This window comes from Rhineura floridana, chromosome 4 (assembly GCF_030035675.1).
Source record: "Rhineura floridana isolate rRhiFlo1 chromosome 4, rRhiFlo1.hap2, whole genome shotgun sequence".
Lineage (NCBI taxonomy): Eukaryota > Metazoa > Chordata > Lepidosauria > Squamata > Rhineuridae > Rhineura > Rhineura floridana.
Genome location: NC_084483.1, coordinates 198,412,124 through 198,430,088, shown reverse-complemented (window position 1 = coordinate 198,430,088; position 17,965 = coordinate 198,412,124). Strand labels below are relative to the sequence as shown.

The 17,965-nt window shown below is 41.7% G+C and overlaps 2 protein-coding genes across 4 annotated transcripts in view; one reads left to right on the top strand and one right to left on the bottom strand.

The window, feature by feature from the left end:
* Window positions 1-12,896, top strand: part of FANCL (FA complementation group L) — a 49,131-nt gene extending 36,235 nt beyond the window's left edge. The window contains exons 8-14 of the mRNA XM_061625777.1: window positions 5,945-6,095; window positions 8,729-8,812; window positions 10,208-10,253; window positions 10,332-10,413; window positions 11,289-11,405; window positions 11,956-12,027; window positions 12,344-12,896. Coding sequence (XP_061481761.1) covers window positions 5,945-6,095; window positions 8,729-8,812; window positions 10,208-10,253; window positions 10,332-10,413; window positions 11,289-11,405; window positions 11,956-12,027; window positions 12,344-12,379 — 588 coding nt within the window. The 3' untranslated portion in view covers window positions 12,380-12,896. The remainder of the gene's footprint in view (window positions 1-5,944; window positions 6,096-8,728; window positions 8,813-10,207; window positions 10,254-10,331; window positions 10,414-11,288; window positions 11,406-11,955; window positions 12,028-12,343) is intronic.
* Window positions 12,270-17,965, bottom strand: part of VRK2 (VRK serine/threonine kinase 2) — a 92,371-nt gene continuing 86,675 nt past the window's right edge. For 2 of the 3 annotated variants that reach the window (XM_061625774.1, XM_061625773.1), the window contains exon 14: window positions 12,270-12,689. In XM_061625774.1, coding sequence (XP_061481758.1) covers window positions 12,450-12,689 — 240 coding nt within the window. In that variant the 3' untranslated portion in view covers window positions 12,270-12,449. The remainder of the gene's footprint in view (window positions 12,690-17,965) is intronic. The other variant, XM_061625776.1, reaches the window with a different exon arrangement.

Genomic DNA, 17,965 nt, shown 5'->3' with positions numbered 1-17,965 from the left:
GTGAATGGCTGTGTGGTTTGTGAAGGTTCAGGGTACACAGATTTGCTGAAATATTACACAAGGGCTGCAAATGCAATCTATACTCAATATCCAAATGCCCTAGATGACCCACTGAGCACTATAGGGGCCATCTAATCAAGGAAGGGAATGGTGGTGTGTATCCTTTCCTTAAGTTGAGACAGTAGGATTAATTTGTACTGTTCCTTATTCAGTCTCCAAGTTGTGCTCTACTCTGCATTCTCCAGCCTGAAGTTCTCCACCTACAACTCCTTTCTTACTGTAGCTTCTGGTCTTGCATGGATGTATTAATTATTATTTATTCAATTTATATCCTGCCCTTGCTCCTGAAGGAGGCCAGGGCAGCTGGGTGGATATAGCACCACCCACGCGTGAGATAGAGGTTTCAGCTGGCCTGGGCTAACGTCAAGGTTTTCACGGGTACAGTACAAATCGTTTAAGGTGAAAGAAAACCAAAGGGGGAGAATCCAGAATATCTCAATGATAACTCAGTGGCAAGGCATTTGGGGGATGAGGGAAAATGTCTAAGAACTGGTTGGGTGATGGTAGAATGAAGTGGCTGGAAAACAAGAGGAGAGACAATGAGGGCATTTGCATGTCACATTAAACCATAAACCATGGCGTCACAGCAAGCCAAAGCTCACGGTACATTGCTCCTGGCTCCAGTTAGGGCAGGATGAAATGTGAGTGATTCAGCAGCATGTACTAGCACTCTGATGGTTCATGGCAAGCCATGACTTCTGTCTTACCATCATGTGCAAACAGGGCCAATTAGAGATAGACAGAGTAGGCAAGAAACCTCTTGTCCGGACAGGTTGTTTCCTGGTTCACATTGAATTTTTTTTTTGAGATATCTCCAAGGACCGAAGTGAGAGCTGTCTGTAGTCATCACTGGAGAAATCAAAAGATTTTAATGTAGCTGGGATGGGTCAGAAGAATTCCAGAACAAGGGGGGGGGAACCCAAACATCCCAGTGAGAATTGAACATGCTTGGTGAGCATGCAATTCTGATTGAGTCTTGGATGGGGATGGAATAGAATGGAGTGGCTCAGACCAAGCAGAGGCATTCCACACTGTAACATTTAAATGCAGAGCCCACTCGGTCCCTCTGTTTCCAATGTTCAGTGGTGAGTGATGGTACTTAGCCAAAATTGCACCATCCACACACAAGAGAGAAGAATCAAACAGGTCAGGAAAGTCCCAAGATTTGGAGAAGTAAAAAAAAATTCTTAGGGGAAAAAAAAAGAGTTGGGAAATGCGCAACACCTTAGTGAGGGCAGAGCAGGTTCAGTAGCCACAGAATACTGACTGACTGTTGGGAGGGCAAAAACCTGGAAAACAGGAGGAGGAGTTAACACTACCACTCTACTCAGCAACATTTTGTTCTACTTATATTATTTGACAAGCTAAATATTTTCATTTTTATCCAGATTTCAGCCTGCTAAAAATCAGGCAGTTAATGTTTCAGATAAAACGTTTTACAAATTTGATGTTCCAGAATATAATTGTAAGGTCAACTGGCTGTACCCCTTGATTCTAAATGTCCAGGTTGATTGTTCTGAAAGATTCTTTGCTGTTTTCTTCTCTCTGTGAGTAATGAAAAACAATATGTAGCCTGGTTGTCTCTTGTTCTAGATATTTTGGGTGTTCAGCATGCATGTTCTAATGCTTGATAGGTATTTAATTCTAACATCTGTAGGTCACCTTAATAAAAACATTGACAAGACCCTTAACTCCAGCAGTGCAAGTGTCAATGTTAGAATACAAGCACACTCTTGTTAAAGAGAGTGTAAATAGATTTCATGTGCCATAATTGATTTCTTTTTACCTAACAGCTGTTTCCTATTTCATCATCTTCTAGTACTTTTGGACTTTAAGCTTGATGGTTGTCCCCCCACCTCTTTTTTTAATATATAATAATAGACATGGCTTTATGGCATCTGTATTAAAAATGGGTAATTTTCCTTATGGTCCCTGTCTTCCTGCTGGGTTGATAATGTTTTGATGTATTTTTCTTGTGCTCTGATGAGAGGTCTGCTGCTGCTGCTCTGACATATTCATTTGGATGAATAATTATAACGTGCACAATGTCAAGCTGAAGATGGTAGGGTTTTGTGCATCATGACAAGCCTAGTAGCCAGTGCAGGTGTCTCACAGCATGATCAGTAGCAGCCAGTGTATTCTGGCTCAGAGGAGACGTTTTAGAATAGTCAGAGAGCAGCACCAAGGGCAAGGCTGCTGCCATTGTTCCATGTGCCAAACAAACCAAGAGCTTCCCGACGACAAGTACTGGTACATACTTTATTTTTCTTCCAGTTAGCCAAATGAATTTGCCGTCTACTCATTTTTATTTTTATTTTACAATATAAACAGTTAACTGCATACAATTATTCAAAAAACCTCATATTAAAGCTCTCCCTTTCCCTCTGAATATACTTTTTCTGTAAAATATGCGATGCTGGATCTTCAAAATAAGCCTGGTTGTATTTCTAGCTTCTATTGCTAAGCCTGCAATGGAATTGTGGAATATTGAATCGATAACACACACAAAGGCTTGGATGGTTGACAAGGGGAGTTTTTTTAAAAAAGATTTCAGATCTGATCCTTTTTTCTTTTTTTTCCTTTTTTTGCTGATAGATATGGGGAGGATTGGGAGGGGTGCTGAAGAAGGGGTTCAGCTTGAGTAAATGACAAATGGAAACCATTTTCCAGGCAAATCTGAAAGAATCATAAATTACTAAGAGAAGAGACCTAGCGGGTCATCCAATCCATACCCCTGCTGTGTCAGAACCTGTTCACTGCAATGCATTTTTCTCATGTTTTTGTCTTAATCCTCCAATCAATGTAGTGGATATTCCCTAGCCTAGCAAGTCTTTCCCTCCATTATTTAGTTGAAAGGAATTTTAATTTCTTCTTAAGTTTTAGTCATGAACTCTTTCTCTTAGGTTCTGTAACTAGGAACCTAGAAGAAGTATTTCATATCTTTGAAGCATCTAAAATCTTTGTATTGGTATTGCACAGATACTGTTTAAAGTTTTAAATGAATTTTGCCGGCACAACCAGCAACATCCCTTAAGCCCTAACAGTTTGCCAAAAAAATTGAAGAAGCGAGAGAAAGACACTCTATCATATCATTCCCTGTAATAGGGAACTCAGTTAGTTTGGAAGCAAGACAGCCCCTCAAAAAGAGAGAGGCTTCTATGTTCTTGGTGGATGTACTAGGAATGCTGAAGTGTTTGCAAGGGAAAAGAAAGCATTTTTTTTAAAAGACCCCCTAAAACTACCTGGCAAAAAACTGTTGTGCTGAGAAAGAGAGAGAGAGAAGAGCGGGGGTAAAGACTCCAGAAGTCAGGGAGATCCTTTCTTGCTTGCTCTGTCTCTCTTCTCCGTACCTCCAATTAAGCTATAAAACACTCTGGTGTGAGCTGATGATCTTTTAGCGCTATGCAGCACAATGGGAGGACTAAAAAGGTCACACATTTGAATTTTTCTGAAGACAACTGCATGGAACATGTAGTTTTTGCAAGAAGAAAACCTGACTCTGTGTGGGGTGGGGTGGGGGGAGAACAGGGTGAAAAGTACCCTACATGTGAATACGGCTAACTTCTAAATAGAGATATTTGTGGTATCTGTGTTGCAAGAGCCAGACTCTTATTATCTTCCCATAGTTTTATTTTACTATCATCATCGTAGCCTAGTGTTGGTCATGTGCCTATCAATTTGCTTCCCGCCTCCTTGCAAGAAAGAACACTTCTCTAGCTGCCCTGGGATTGCAAAAATTAAGGGACACAGATGATGGTTAAGGCACCAGGGACCACTGGAAGGGTGCACTTCCTGCATCCCAGGAAGAACATCATGGCAAGGGGGATACCAATCTTGTCCCATTAGGTCGGCCAGTGAAGGAGCTGCTGATCCACTGCTTGCTTTCGTGACTTTCACTGTAACATGTCTACCTAAAATCATGAAGCAGCAGATTGGCTATTTTTTCCTTCACCAAGTGTTTTGTCACAGATAAATATGGAATCCATGCAAACTGCTTAAAGTAGAAATGTTCAGAAATAAACTGGCTGAAGTGTGAAATGGATGATAAATTCTTCCATGATTTGCATGACAAAGCAGTGTGACTGATTTAAGATAGAGATTCAGATATGCATATGAAAAGTTGTCAGCATCAGTGAAGCATGCAAATAATATCAGATGAGAAGATAACTTTAAGGAAAGATTTGGCCACCTTTTAAGGAACATCATCGAAAAATTGCAATTAGTATTAAAATTAATTGGATTTCAAAATGTATCTGTGGATTCTAATCCCTTGATGTTTCTTTATTTCTACTGGAAACCCTTTGAATTCCCTAAAGATAAAGATAAAAATGATTATTAGAGGATTTATCTGTATGTGATGTAGGGAAATGTGAAAAATCAAAATGGAAAGCATCTGTTGCAAGTACCAGAAAATTATGCTATTAATTTAAGTATCATCAGAGCACAAAAGATCACATTCCAAGACAGTGTGAAAATTATTAAAATACTGGAAATAATAGTACTTAAGATGAAGATATTATAGTCTAAGATCTGGTTAAGTGACTGACACTATTATATCACTTCAGGTATTATAAAAGTAACAAAATGCTTTTAAAGATAATAAGCGTTACATTTTGAGATTGGCAGTATTCACACTTTTCTGCTTAAGTGCTTTCTCACTTTAATATAATTTAATAACACTAGGAAGAAAATCCAACATTTTCTTTCTAAAGCTCTGCCCTTCCTTTCTTCAATATTTTTCACATGTATAAAGTAACAACAAAAAAACAGCATTTAAGCCATTTTTACAACATCCAAAACTTCATCTGTCAAAGATTGGTACAAAGACCCATATTTATGTGTTACTCTTCGAAAATATAATTTCAACTCTTTGGGCTTTAGAATTTAATACTACACAACTTTTTTAAAAAATACCACACCTGAAATAATTTGCTGTTCCATAATGAAATTTTCATATAAATGTGTGTGTGTGTGTATCTAGTGGGGTTTTCAGTAAAAAATGAGCCGATACCAATATATTGATAAAAGTGCCATGTGTGCCAGCACAAAATGGTTGCCGTGGGCAGCAAAAAAAGAGGTGACGCTACTCCATGCTGGTGATTTCTGTCACAAAAAAAGCACTGGATAACAACAACAAACCTCTTAACAGTATACAGTTTGATGACATACAGACCCTATCAGATGTCGTTGCTAATTGTTCCAAAGGACCCCAAGGGTCTCTGGGAGTCCGTTTTAAAAGTAACAGGAGAGTAACCACTCAAGTCTGTCTCTCTTCCTCTTGAAATATGAGTCAGCAGTTGGTTTCTAGAATGCATTTTAGTTATGTTTGGGGGGGAAATGCCCACATTACTGGCAAAAAAAGTATACTGGATGAAGCTGTAATGGGATTCCTTTAATTTCAGCATGTTCTTTAGACTTGCTGGTATTCCAAACTGCTTGATGTTTTGTGTGTTGTGTTGTGCATGTGAGGGAGTGAGAGGCCTTGCAATGCAAACCTGACAATGAGCTCATAAGTAGTTCTTAGTTGTTGTTTTGTTAGAACCCATTTGCCATGACTTAAAAAAATGAATTTTAAAAATAGCTTTGACAAATAATATATAGTTTTTCCTGCTTTTAGCATGGAATACTTTGCATCAGAAATAATGAAAACTATGTTTGAAAGATAAATCATAATTTAGCCAAAAATATACAGCGTTTGTGGCACGTTCAAAATTCTAAAGTATTCAGAGGGGAAATTCCAATCTTTTTTTTCTGCCACATATTTTACAGTTGGATGTATGCTAGACTTTAAAATGTTGGAACAGGCTGTTATTAAAAAGCTATTCTCTATTGCTGTTGGTAAAGTGCCATCTGTAAAATTTGTTACAATTTCCTTCTCTCTTAGAGCTCCTTATTAAGCATTCACAGTCAGTTCTTGGCAGCATTAGAATCATTGAAGGAGTTTTGGAATGCTCTAGATGAAATTGATGAGAAGACCTGGGTACTTGAGCCAGAAAAACCCACACGGAGTGCCACAATGCGAAGGATTGCAGTTGGTAAGAATAAAAAGGACAACTTCTTGTTGGCTTCAGGTTAATGGAGATCAGAGAAACAGAAAAGCAAAATGTTTTAAAAATATTAGTTTTCATATATGAATGTAGTTTTAAACAAAACACATTGATTAATATCAGCTATTAACTATCAATTTCATGAACAGAGCAGAATCAAATCATAATATATCAGAATTTAGACTGCAAGTTCCTTGAAGCAGGTACCATTCTTTTTTCACCTTCCATTAATTGTACATCAGTTTCAGTAATAAGGCTGATTGATTGCATTTGCATATGAATAAAACAATAGTCACAAAGAAAAAAGCATTCTCTGGATTGGATCCAGAGACATTTGGTCACACTTTAGTCCTACTGAAATTAGTGGGATGAGCTAGACACAACTAACTTTAAATCCGATAGAATTCAGTAGGATTAAATCATAACTTTCAGGACCCCACCCTTTGTTTTTAGATGATACAAGCAAATGTCACAGCAAGTACTGTCACACAAGCCACATTGCCCCCCACACATGCAGGGATGCATCTTTTAAGATTCTATCTGCTATCCATAGCTTTTGTAAATACTTGAATTAAAAATATATTTTTTAAAAAAAGCAATCTGCTGCTTGATTAGTTTGATGGCATTTTGAATTGAATTGAATTGAAACTTTTACCCCGCCCTTTTTCCAAACTGGAACTCAGGGCGGCTAAGAAATAGAACTACATGTAGTTAAAAACATAGAAAAACATACAATTAAAATACAATTAAACTATGCACAACCTTAAAACCGTGAAAGGCACTTAAAAATCTAAAAATAATTTAAAATAATACAAATAATAATATAAAACAATAAAACAAGCCTTGTAAAGCCCAATCCTAAACACCTTCTATCCCAAAAGCCTGTTGGAATAAAAAAGTCTTTACTTGCCGACAGAAGGATGGCAAGGAGGGGGCCATTCGTGCCTCCCTAGGAAGGGAGTTCCAGAACCTAGGAGCAGCCACCGAGAAGGCCCTATGTTGCGTCCCCACCAATCGCACTTGTAAGGGTGTTGGGACTGAGAGAAGGGCCTCTCCTGAAGATCTCAGGGCCCGGGCAGGCTCGTATAGGGAGATACGGTCTGACAAATAGCCTGGACCTGGGCCATATAGGGCTTTCTAAATCAAAACCAGCACTTTGAATTGTGACCGGAAACAAACTGGCAGCCAGTGGAGCTGCTGTAACAAGGGAGTTGTATGGTCCCTGTAACCAGCCCCTGTTAATACTGTGGCTGCAGCTCTTTGTACCAGTTTAAGTTTCCGAACAGTCTTCAAAGGCAGCCCCACGTAGAGCACATTACAGTAGTCTAAATGGGATGTAACTAAGGCATGCATCACCAATCAGGCATTTCGAATCAGGCATTTCCAGGAACGGGCGCAGCTGGCACACTAGTCTTAACTGGGCAAAGGCACTCCTGGCCACGGCCAAGACCTGGGCCTCCAAGTTCAGAGCTAAGTCCAGGAGCACACCCAAACTGCGAACCTGTGTCTTCAGGGGGAGTGTAACCCCATCCAGCACAGGCTGAATCCCTATTCCCTGATCTGCCCTTCGACTGACCAGGAGCACCTCTGTCTTGTCTGGATTTAGTTTCAATTTGTTTGCCCTCATCCAGTCCATCACTGATGCCAGGCACTGGTTCAGGACCAGGACAGCTTCCTTGGCTTTAGGTGGAAAGGAGAAAGAGTTGGGTGTCATCCGCATACTGATGGCACCGAACCCCAAACCCCCGGATGACTTCTCCTAGCGGTTTCATACAGATGTTAAATAACATGGGGGACAAAACTGAACCCTGAGGGACCCCATAGGTCAACAGCCAAGGAGTCGAACAGGAGCCCCCCAACACTACTTTCTGAATTCGTCTCTCCAGAAAGGAATGGAGCCATCGTAACACGGTGCCCACAAGTCCCATCCCAGCAAGGTGGTCCAAAAGGATACCATGGTCGATGGTATCGAAAGCCACTGAAAGGCCCAATAGAACTAACAGGGACACACTCCCCCTGTCCAGCTCTCTGCGAAGGTCATCCACCAAGGTGACCAAAGCTGTCTCTGTCCGGTAACCAGGCCTGAAACCAGACTGAAATGGATCCAGATAATCCGTTTCATCCAAGAATCTCTGGAGCTGGGCGGCCACCACACACTCTATTACCTTATCCAAAAATGGAATGGTGGAGACTGGCCAATAATTTCCCATTATAGAGGGATCCAGGGAGGGCTTTTTCAACAAAGGCCGTACAACTGCCTCTTTTAGGCATGATGGAATTGTGCATTTTAATTGATTGAAAAGGCTTTTAATTGATAAATGTAACCAATGAAGCAACTAAACATTGCAAGCCTAATTAATAAAAAGATTTTTTTAAATAATAAGAGAAGGGAAGACACAGGTGAAATGGATAAAAAATTTGGAGGTTGTAACTTCTGCAATAGTAAATGCTAAAACTGAAGAAAATGGCTAGGTCACACTGATGTGTTTTTAGACATGACAGGCACATTTTTGGGGGCTCAAGGCCTAAACTGATGTCCTTCTTGCCAATTCTTTTTGAGTGTGTGAAGTTTAGATGAGTAAAGATGAAACCATTCTTATTTTTAAATTTGTCTGTTACAGGAAACAATGTTTCAGTGAACATAGCGGTAGATCCCAGACACCCCACCATGTTTCCTGAGTGTTACTTTCTTGGTGCAGACCACGGTAGGATGACTTCTGTTTAAAATCCAATTTTATGCTTACCTCACATTAACTTTATACTAAATTGAGTGTACTTGTTTGAGGAAGGCCAAGCTAGACTTACATCACAGCTTAATTTTTAGAAAATTGTGTATGCAGGCATTGCTCAGAAAAGATTCAATACATTACAGAACAATTTTGTGCTGTTTAATATATTGGCAGCCCAGTCATTTAGCTGCAACATCACAGAGAAGTCTCCTGTACATCACGTCTTCCTTGAGGTGCTGCATGTCATTTCAGGCCATTGAAACAAGCTGCAGTAAAACACTGGGAATGTAGGTTTCTGCAAATGTAGATGGGTCTCTGGTGACTGATATGCCCTTAGAGTTATCCAAAGATGAACTATCTCCCGTTCTGTCATGCCACCTCTGTGATGCCTATTTGTTTACTGTTGTATTGTGCAGTGCTGCTATCATGGGATGTGGTGGTACCAACCTGCCTTCCAATTGTTTCTATAAAATTATCTCCAGCATGAAGAGAAACTTGCCACCAGTGACATGTCCTTGTCTCTAACCCCCATGTCCAGGAGTGTGATGCTACCTTAGATTTCTCCACTGGCTGTTGAAGGGTTTGGGGGCCCCATCAAAACAGCCACCTCAACACGACAACAACTCACACAAAGTTCTTCTGCACATTTTATTTATTTATTTATTATTTGATGTATATCCCGCCCTTCCTCCCAGTAGGAGCCCACCTTACTTTCTTGTTAAGGTTGCCTAAACATCTTGGCTTCCTATGAGCCCAGGCTTTACCATGACATTGCTGGCAAAAGGCTATTTTGCCTCCCTGACCCAAAATACAGAGGGATGTATGTTTTAGGGCTGATACCATTTTTTAGCCCAGGAGCCTTGTTTCTAAACAAGGACCATGTTCAAGGTCTTGTTACCAATATATGCCCTGAGCAACCCTGAGGTAACCTGCACCTGTACATATCTGAAAGATAACAGATCATCTGGGGGAATCTTATGGCACTGCACCCTGCAGAATTTCACAAAATGGTGGCTCAAAAATGGGCATGTGAAATCCCTTTCCCTTTGCCCAACATGAAGCATCACACACCACTTGCTTCAGACATCTGAAACAACATGTATCTTTTTTGTGTGGACGTTCCCTGACTCATAAGTTTGGACCCTACTATTACTGAATTCCTGTTTTTATTTGTTTATAATACGTTTTACTGCTTTTAATGTTGTGCCTGTCTTTATTAAAAATAAATTAATATTAAGCGCTTTAGAAGTGCTTTGAAATAAACTTCTCCAGTTCCCATCTAGTCCCCACTTTCCCTCTTGAAGTTAGTCTTTTAGTAACAGAATGTTTTTTTTTGTGAGGAGTGCCAACACGCATGATTTTTGTTTTCAGTGGTAAATCCCTTGAAACACAAGCTGAACAGCAACATACACCTGTGGTAAGTGTAAACATGGATTGTAAACATTTAGTTCATAATTCTAAGAGTGTTGATAATTTATTTTCTTTCTTTTATCAGGGATCCAGAAACCAGTTTATTACAAAATTTGAAAGAAGTTTTAGAAATTGATTTTCCATCTCGAGAAGCTCTAAAAAAATCTGTAAGTTGCTCTATGGTTGTTATATTCAAAAGTGAACAATGGGATAACCAAAGAAGAGAAGTAGTTAATACTGTAATAAAGATATCAGGAAAAGCTTCAGTTCTTAAAATGCTTTAAAGATTTGATGTTTACTTTGTGGCAGAGTGACATGAAATATGACGAGTGTTGCTTTAACAGGATAAGCAAGAAGATAATAAAAAGATGAAATACAACTTGATTATGCAAAATTCATTGAAGCTTATTTCTTAATAAGGTCCAAAACACATTGCACATCAGCTACTGATAATTTAGTGATACTTCACTTTACTGGCATTTCCATGTCACCTAAAGCCCATTTAAAGCAAAATGGTCACTTGATCAAGGCCAACTGAAACTGAGACCGCCGGGAGCTAACCCAAGGAGCAAGCTATTTATGAAAGCTTGGATCTGTGTGTGTATTCCATGGTTTGTCATAACTATTAACAGAAAATATGCATTCTGGAGAGATGTTTTCAATATTTGTAAGTTGCCATCATTCAGACAACACTTTTGTCCATGTGTCCTATCATGGTAATTCTTGCTTGGGTGATCCTGTGAGTGATAAATTGTAGAGCTATTACCTGTTTAAAGAAGTCTTAATTACAGTAACAGTACTTTAATGAATGTAACGCATATGAGTAAAACTGTATTTTAAGTAGCTATGTGGTGCCCTCCAGATATTGCTGGACTATAAATTCCATCACACCTGACCATAGGCCATGCTTGTTAGACTCCAACATCATCTGGAAGGTATCACACAGGCTACCCTGGTCTTAAGATGTGCCATCTTACCAGATGACAGATTTTGTTCTGTGTCAACTTGTATGGTACAGCTACATTCTTTTCTTTTTTTTAAGGACTTCTCTATGGATTGTGGGATCTGCTATGCCTATCGGCTTGATGGTACTATTCCAGACCAAGTCTGTGATGACCCCCGCTGTGGCCAGCCTTTCCATCAAGTTTGTTTATATGAGGTAGGGTGAACTTGAGGGCCCAGTAGTGTATCCGTTCTAGGATTATGTAACCAAAAATTGATGGGTGGGTGGAATCCAACTGGGACTTCTTGGGATGTTGCTCTAGCAGAGGCATCCACTAATGGAAGAGGAGAGACCATTTTTTATTCCATGCCCCCAGAATGGCTGTACAGTAGGGCCCCGCTTTACAGCGCTTCGCTAATACAGCGGTCACAATTAGACTAAAGCCCCACTCATATGGCGCTTGTTCTGCTTTTTCGGCGGTTTTTGGGCATTGCACACCATTCTATTCAAGGGGTTCTGCTTTACAGAGGTTTTTGCTTTACAGCGGGGATCCGGAACGTAACCCGCTGTATGAGTGGGGCCCTAATATAGATGCATATTTGTATCCTTGATACAAAATGAAGCCTACATGTGTGTTTGATCACATTATGTGCAAACTCACATGTAAACATGTTTCACCACAGATGTCATCCTGGGACTTACACATACTCAATTATGCCTTCATCTTCAGATATAGCAGATAATAAACCTATGTGTTTCTCTGTAGTGGCTGCGTGGACTCCCTTCTTGTCGACAAAGTTTTAATGTCATGTTTGGTGAATGTCCATATTGTAACAAGGTAAGGAAAATACCTGCCTGTCTAATAACAGGTATGGTATCCAAGTTTTAAGTTATTGTTTCAAAATACAATTGAAATTCACATATCTTCTCTGGAAGGCTTCACTAAATTTAAGGTACATAGATGAGTATCTCAAATATCAGTGAAGTCTCCTGATAGTAAGAAAAAATAAGTCAACTATTTGAGTTAAAATTGGGGAGGGGGATCTGGAAGTTTATTCTTTGTAATACTCTGGCAAATACTGTAAGCAAAACTCAAGAAGTTTATTGATTTTAATTTTCTAACAACTCACCTCTGATTTGAAAAATCATTCCAGCCAATAACACTGAAAATGTCTATGAAGAAAGTCTGAAATGGAATTTCAGAGAACTTGTAACTACATATCCATGCAGTCTAAAAACACTAACACATTAGAGACGGTATCAAAGGAAATAAAGAGAAAGCAATATTAAGAAGAAGAGGATGGTGATGGCTATAATGTATTGGTACAATTCTTCACGTAGTCCAGACTGTGAAGTGATGCATACAGAAGAGCTAGTCAAAGTCTGAAAATGTTCTGGTTGACAGGTTGGTGAATATGTAATTCCATTTTCTGTGGATTTTTCTTCAATTTGTTGGAAGCTGTTGCAGAGACACATTCTGTGTGGTGGTTCTCTACGTTCCTGAGGAAGAAGAAAAATTTGCCCATCATTTAACAGATTTGAGTAAGAACAAATATTTTGCTCTGGTGCTCCACCTTACAGAGCACAAAGATTGTGGGATTTCCTAAGATAAAAGTTGGTTTTGTGGGCAGGGAACATGGTTTTTTAAAAAGCTTATTTATGTTTTTTGTATAACCATAACAATAATAAGCCATGCTGATACAAAAACGATTGACTGTGTGTAGTCATTCAGGAGTGTTTCATTTATAATTTGATAACAGAGTTTTATGCCCATCATCCCAATTGTTTTCTGCAGTGCCATGAGACACTGGAGCTGAAGACAGACCCATCAGATCCCTAACCCATTGCAAAAAGCCATACTATTATCCTACAAAGTAATCCTCCCTGTTTGGTTGTTTTGATGCTTGAGTTTAATTAGATAGATTCTCTAACAAAGCTGTAGGCCAAGCATAGCGGCACCTTACAGGAATGGATTAACTACTGTCTGTCTTCATACAGATGCGGGCCAGGATCTCTTCTTGATCACCCCAGAATGCAGGACACTGAATAATAGGCTCAAGTTACAGGAAGCCAGATTTAGGCTGAACATCAGGAAAAACTTCCTGTTAGAGCGGTATGACAATGGAACCAATTAATTGTTTTAAATTGCCCAGAGAGCTTTGGCTATGAGGCAGTATATAAATGCAATAAATAAATTACCCAGGGAGGTGGTGGGCTCTCCAACACTGGAGGTGTTCAAGAGGCAGCTGGACAGCCACCTGTCAAGTAGCTTTAAGTTGGATTACAGAATTGAGCAAGGGGTTGGACTTGATGGCCTTATAGGCCCCTTTCAACTGTACTGTTCTACGATTCCACTTTTTAGCTATGACTTGCTTCACAGCCATCAACAGAAATTATAGCATTTTCTAATAGTTCTGTATTTTGTTCCTTGTAAATTGTTAAGAAAAGGCTATACCTATTGAGTGACCAATTATCTTGTTACATTTAGCAAACATTTGACCCCAAAATGTTTGTATTCCTGGAGACTCCCACCACATATGTATAAACTGCCTATACTTTCTCAGTGCTTCCTTTGGCAAATTGGACTAACAGTGCTGCAAATCTAGCTAGGCTGTCTCAGTCTTAACTGCTCATAGGCGGAGCTGTTAATGTGTTCGGTTTAATTTTTGCTGATACAGATTCTAGTGATGTAGTATGCCAGGATGTATCCCAGTTCTTCCCTGTGACACTGCTCCCTGGTTCTTTACCCTAGCATTTTTTCAGTGCTGAAAGAGTTGTCCATGTTTATTTTCTCCATTACTCTGCAGTTAGCCATGACAAACACTTTATTATTTGACTTGTAACTTTAAGTCACTTGCTCCATATCAGATAATGCTCTAGGTCAGCCTTACCCAACCTTTGGGTCTCAGATGTCTAGCAAAGGGGATTTCACATGCTGTCCAACAACATCTGGGGACCCAAAGGTTGGTCTAGGTGCTGGAGATTTAATTGTTGGATTAGATCCAAAGCGCAATACTGGGTGAATGTTCACTAATAGACAAAAAACCTTGCAGTTTAAGAACGTACCTACAGCCAACCAATATTTCTCTCATGAATGACAGAGGCCTCCTTGTGGGCTCTATAGCTTCCCCTACAGCTCAAAGACAGGAACACCGCAGGAAACTTTATTGCTCCTCCCTCCTTGCTGAGGCTGTGTTCTTGCCTGCCTCAGCTCAGAGCACACCCTTTTTGGCTGTCTCCCTTATACCTTAGCCTTCTCCTCCCTCTGTAGATCTTTCAAACTTTTGACTGCCTATTTTCTAGTCCTTTCAATCATCTATCATTTTATTATAAAATATTAACCTATTTACTTAGCTTGGTAGTTCTCTTTCTACCACCTTTCTGTGCTTTCACTTTCATTTTTCCTGCTCCGCTCCCTGCGAGACATGGAAAGAGCAGCATCTCACTCTTCAAAGAAGAAGAAATACTCCAAAAAAGCAGGGCAGTATTCAGCCTCCGCTGTAGTCAGCTCCCTCGCACCTAAGATTCCCGCCAATGCTCAGCAGCAGCTGCTTATTGGCGAGGATGATCCTCTTGAAGGGACTTCGCATCGAATGGACTCTGTGGCTCCCTGCATGCTTTCCGGAGACAGTGAGTCGCCCCAAATTACCTCCTTAGTAAAAAGGCCTCTTGCGGACCCGTCTTTGGCCGCTTGTGATATGGTGCCTGCCATTTTGGATCGCCATTTGCCCTCCGTTTTTCAGGCCACGATTGGAAAACTGGCCGCAGTAGGTTGTTGCAGTATGGCAGGGGATAGCAGGTCCGATGAAGACAATTGCTGCTGTTGAGGCATTAACATTTGAGGCATGTTGGGAGGGGGGAGTGTGCATGCCCTGACTAGGAGGGACATACCTTCTCTGCTCCTCATCTTCAGATGACAAATGCTCCAGTTCCCTGGGGGGGGGGGGGCGGGGGGGATTGCGGAGGCTGAATCGCCGATGTGGTCACAGTGGTAATTTCAGGTAGAAGTAAGGGCATATCGAGCTGGCTAGAGGCAGGCCGTCTAAGCAGCCTTCTCTTTCAGTGCGGGAAAATGCTGACACTCTTCCCCCCAGCAAACAAGAAACCTGCTCCTCAGCCTCTTCACCCTGATAGGGCACCCTCTCCTTCCCCTTATGATGTGGCCAGAGGCCACAGCACTCAGCAAGGCCTCTCCCTAGATGCAGGCCACTCTGATGAGGACAGAGATCCTAATATGGAGAAAGGGGAATGGAGCGAAGGCTCTGATTTGGATGACATCGGTTCTGCCAGACTGTTCGTGGAGGCTCACTTCGTCCCCCTTTTCCATAAAGTGGTGGCAGCCCTGGATTTAAAGGTCACGCAGAAACAACAGGAGCCCCTATCTAAGAGCTCCATGGTTCTGCCTGTCCCTAAACCTTCCACTAGGTCCATGCCTTTACCCACGTCTTTCCAAAATATTATGAAGTTAGAGTGGGACTTGCCCTTCCAGTGCAGAACGGGTATTAACTATGCCAATAAGTTTTATGTTCTAGATGCTGAAGTGATGAACCAACTCCGCATTCCGGCTGTGGATGGGCCTATTTCTGCTCTACTATTCCATGCCCTTTTGCCGCTAAATGGGGATGCCCAGTTAAAGGACCGCATAGAACGGCCCTGAAGCACTCCCACGAAGCTAATGCACTATCAATTAGAGCATCCACTTCAGCTTCTGTATTTGTGACAGCAGCACTGTTATGGACTGAAGACCTTCTGGATGACGTGAACAGAGATCCAACTAGAGTCAGAAAAACCCTTCTCAAAGTTTCTAGATCACTGGCATTCATAGCGGATGCCACCATGGATTCTTCCCAGTTTTCCCACAGGGAAATGGCAGCAGCAGTAGTCGCTAGAAGGCATCTTTGGCTCAACCACTGGGATGTGGATGCAGCTTCCCAGGCTAACTTAGCTTCTGTCCCCTTCTCAGGTGCCAAGCTCTTTGGCAATGAGGCACTGAATGAAGTTCTAGTAGAGACCAGAGATAAGAAGAAAGTGATGCCATCCCAAAAGCGAGATGACAAGCGCATATTTAAACGCACTGCCACCCCCTCCTACTCTTTTCAGTCCTTTCGGGGATCCAGATTCAACAATAGAGCCCGTGACTTCAAAAGCGGACGCTCCTACTGGACCAGGCAGAGGTTTATGCAGAAGCCTCAAAACCCTTCCGCCAGAACCTCCACTAACCAGACCAGACAGGGACGTCAGAACCAACATTTCTGACTCACCGCCGCCCCTGCAAGTAAGAGGCCGTCTAGCCCACTTTCCCTCCCGCTGGCAAGACATGACCCAAGACAAGTGGGTACTCTCCATTGTCAAAGACGGATACAGGATAGAACTCACAGAATACCCACCCACCAGATTCCTTCCTTCTCCCATAGTCAATTCCATAAAAAAGCACCAAGCAATATCAGACTAGATTCTTCACCTGTTGGATATCTCAGCCATAGAAGAAGTTCCCTCAGAAGAGCTGTTCTCAGGGCTTTATTCCATGTTCTTCTTGGTCGGGAAAAAGGACAGATCCTGGTGCGGGGTACTCGACCTCAAATTCCTAAACCAATTTGTGACCCACAGATCCTTCCGGACGGATACACTGATGTCCATAAGAGAAGCCCTCCTACCACAGGATTTTCTAGAGTCAGTAGACCTAAAGGAGGCCTACCTCCACATCCCTATATTTCTGTCCCACAGGCGACTGCTCCGCTTCTGCTACAACAGTCACCATTTTCAGTACAAAGCCCTACCATTCGGCCTGGCGTCAGCCCCACGCCTATTTACCAAAGTCATGGTGATGCTAGTTGCGGGTCTTCGCATGCAAGGACTTCACATCTACCCTTATTTAGATGACCTCCTGATCCAGTCCAACTCCTTTCGTCAAGCCCAACAGGACATCCACTTTGCACTGAAATTCTTCCACGAGCATGGCTTCCTTATAAATTATCAGAAGAGCCACCTAACACCTTCTCAGCAACTGCTTCATCTTGGGGCAATTATAGACACGGCTCAGCAATTTATTTCCCTGTCACCACAGAGGGTTCAGAACATTACAGCACTAGCAACAACTCTCTCACGGATTCAATCTCCAGACGTGATGTCGCTTGCCAAACTACTATGGCATCAGCGACGGATTACTCCTTGGACGTGCCTGCACTCCCGCCCACTCCAAACCTTCCTACTTCAGTTTCAGTCAGACACTGCATTACGCACCCATTGTCACATTTTCCTTCCAGCTCTGGTCAAACGCTCCCTCATCTGGTGGACGGCTATTCAAAATCTATCCAGAGGGGTTCCACTGCAAGACCCTCCCAGGACAGTCATTACCACCGACGTCAGTCTCCAGGGTTGGGGAGCGCACTGCCAGGGACAACACGTTCAAGACCATTGGTCAACAGAGGCAATCAGGAGCATCAACTGGTTGGAATTGAGGGCAGCACATCTGGCCCTCTGATACTTTGCGCCAATCCTTCCCTTTCCAGACGTCCTCATACGTACCAACAACACATCGACACAGGCTTACCTGATCAAACAGGGAGGTACCCGCTCCAGAGCTCTGAATCTTGAGGCCACCTCAATGCTTCTATAGGCAGAAAAACACCTCTCATCGGTTTCAGCAGAATACATCCAAGGCCGTCTCAACATAGCGGCAGATTGGTTGAGCAGACAATAGCTCTTCCCAGGCGAGTGGGCTGAATGCAGAGGTATTTCACTCTCTCCAAACGAAGTTCGGAAACTTCCAAGTAGAC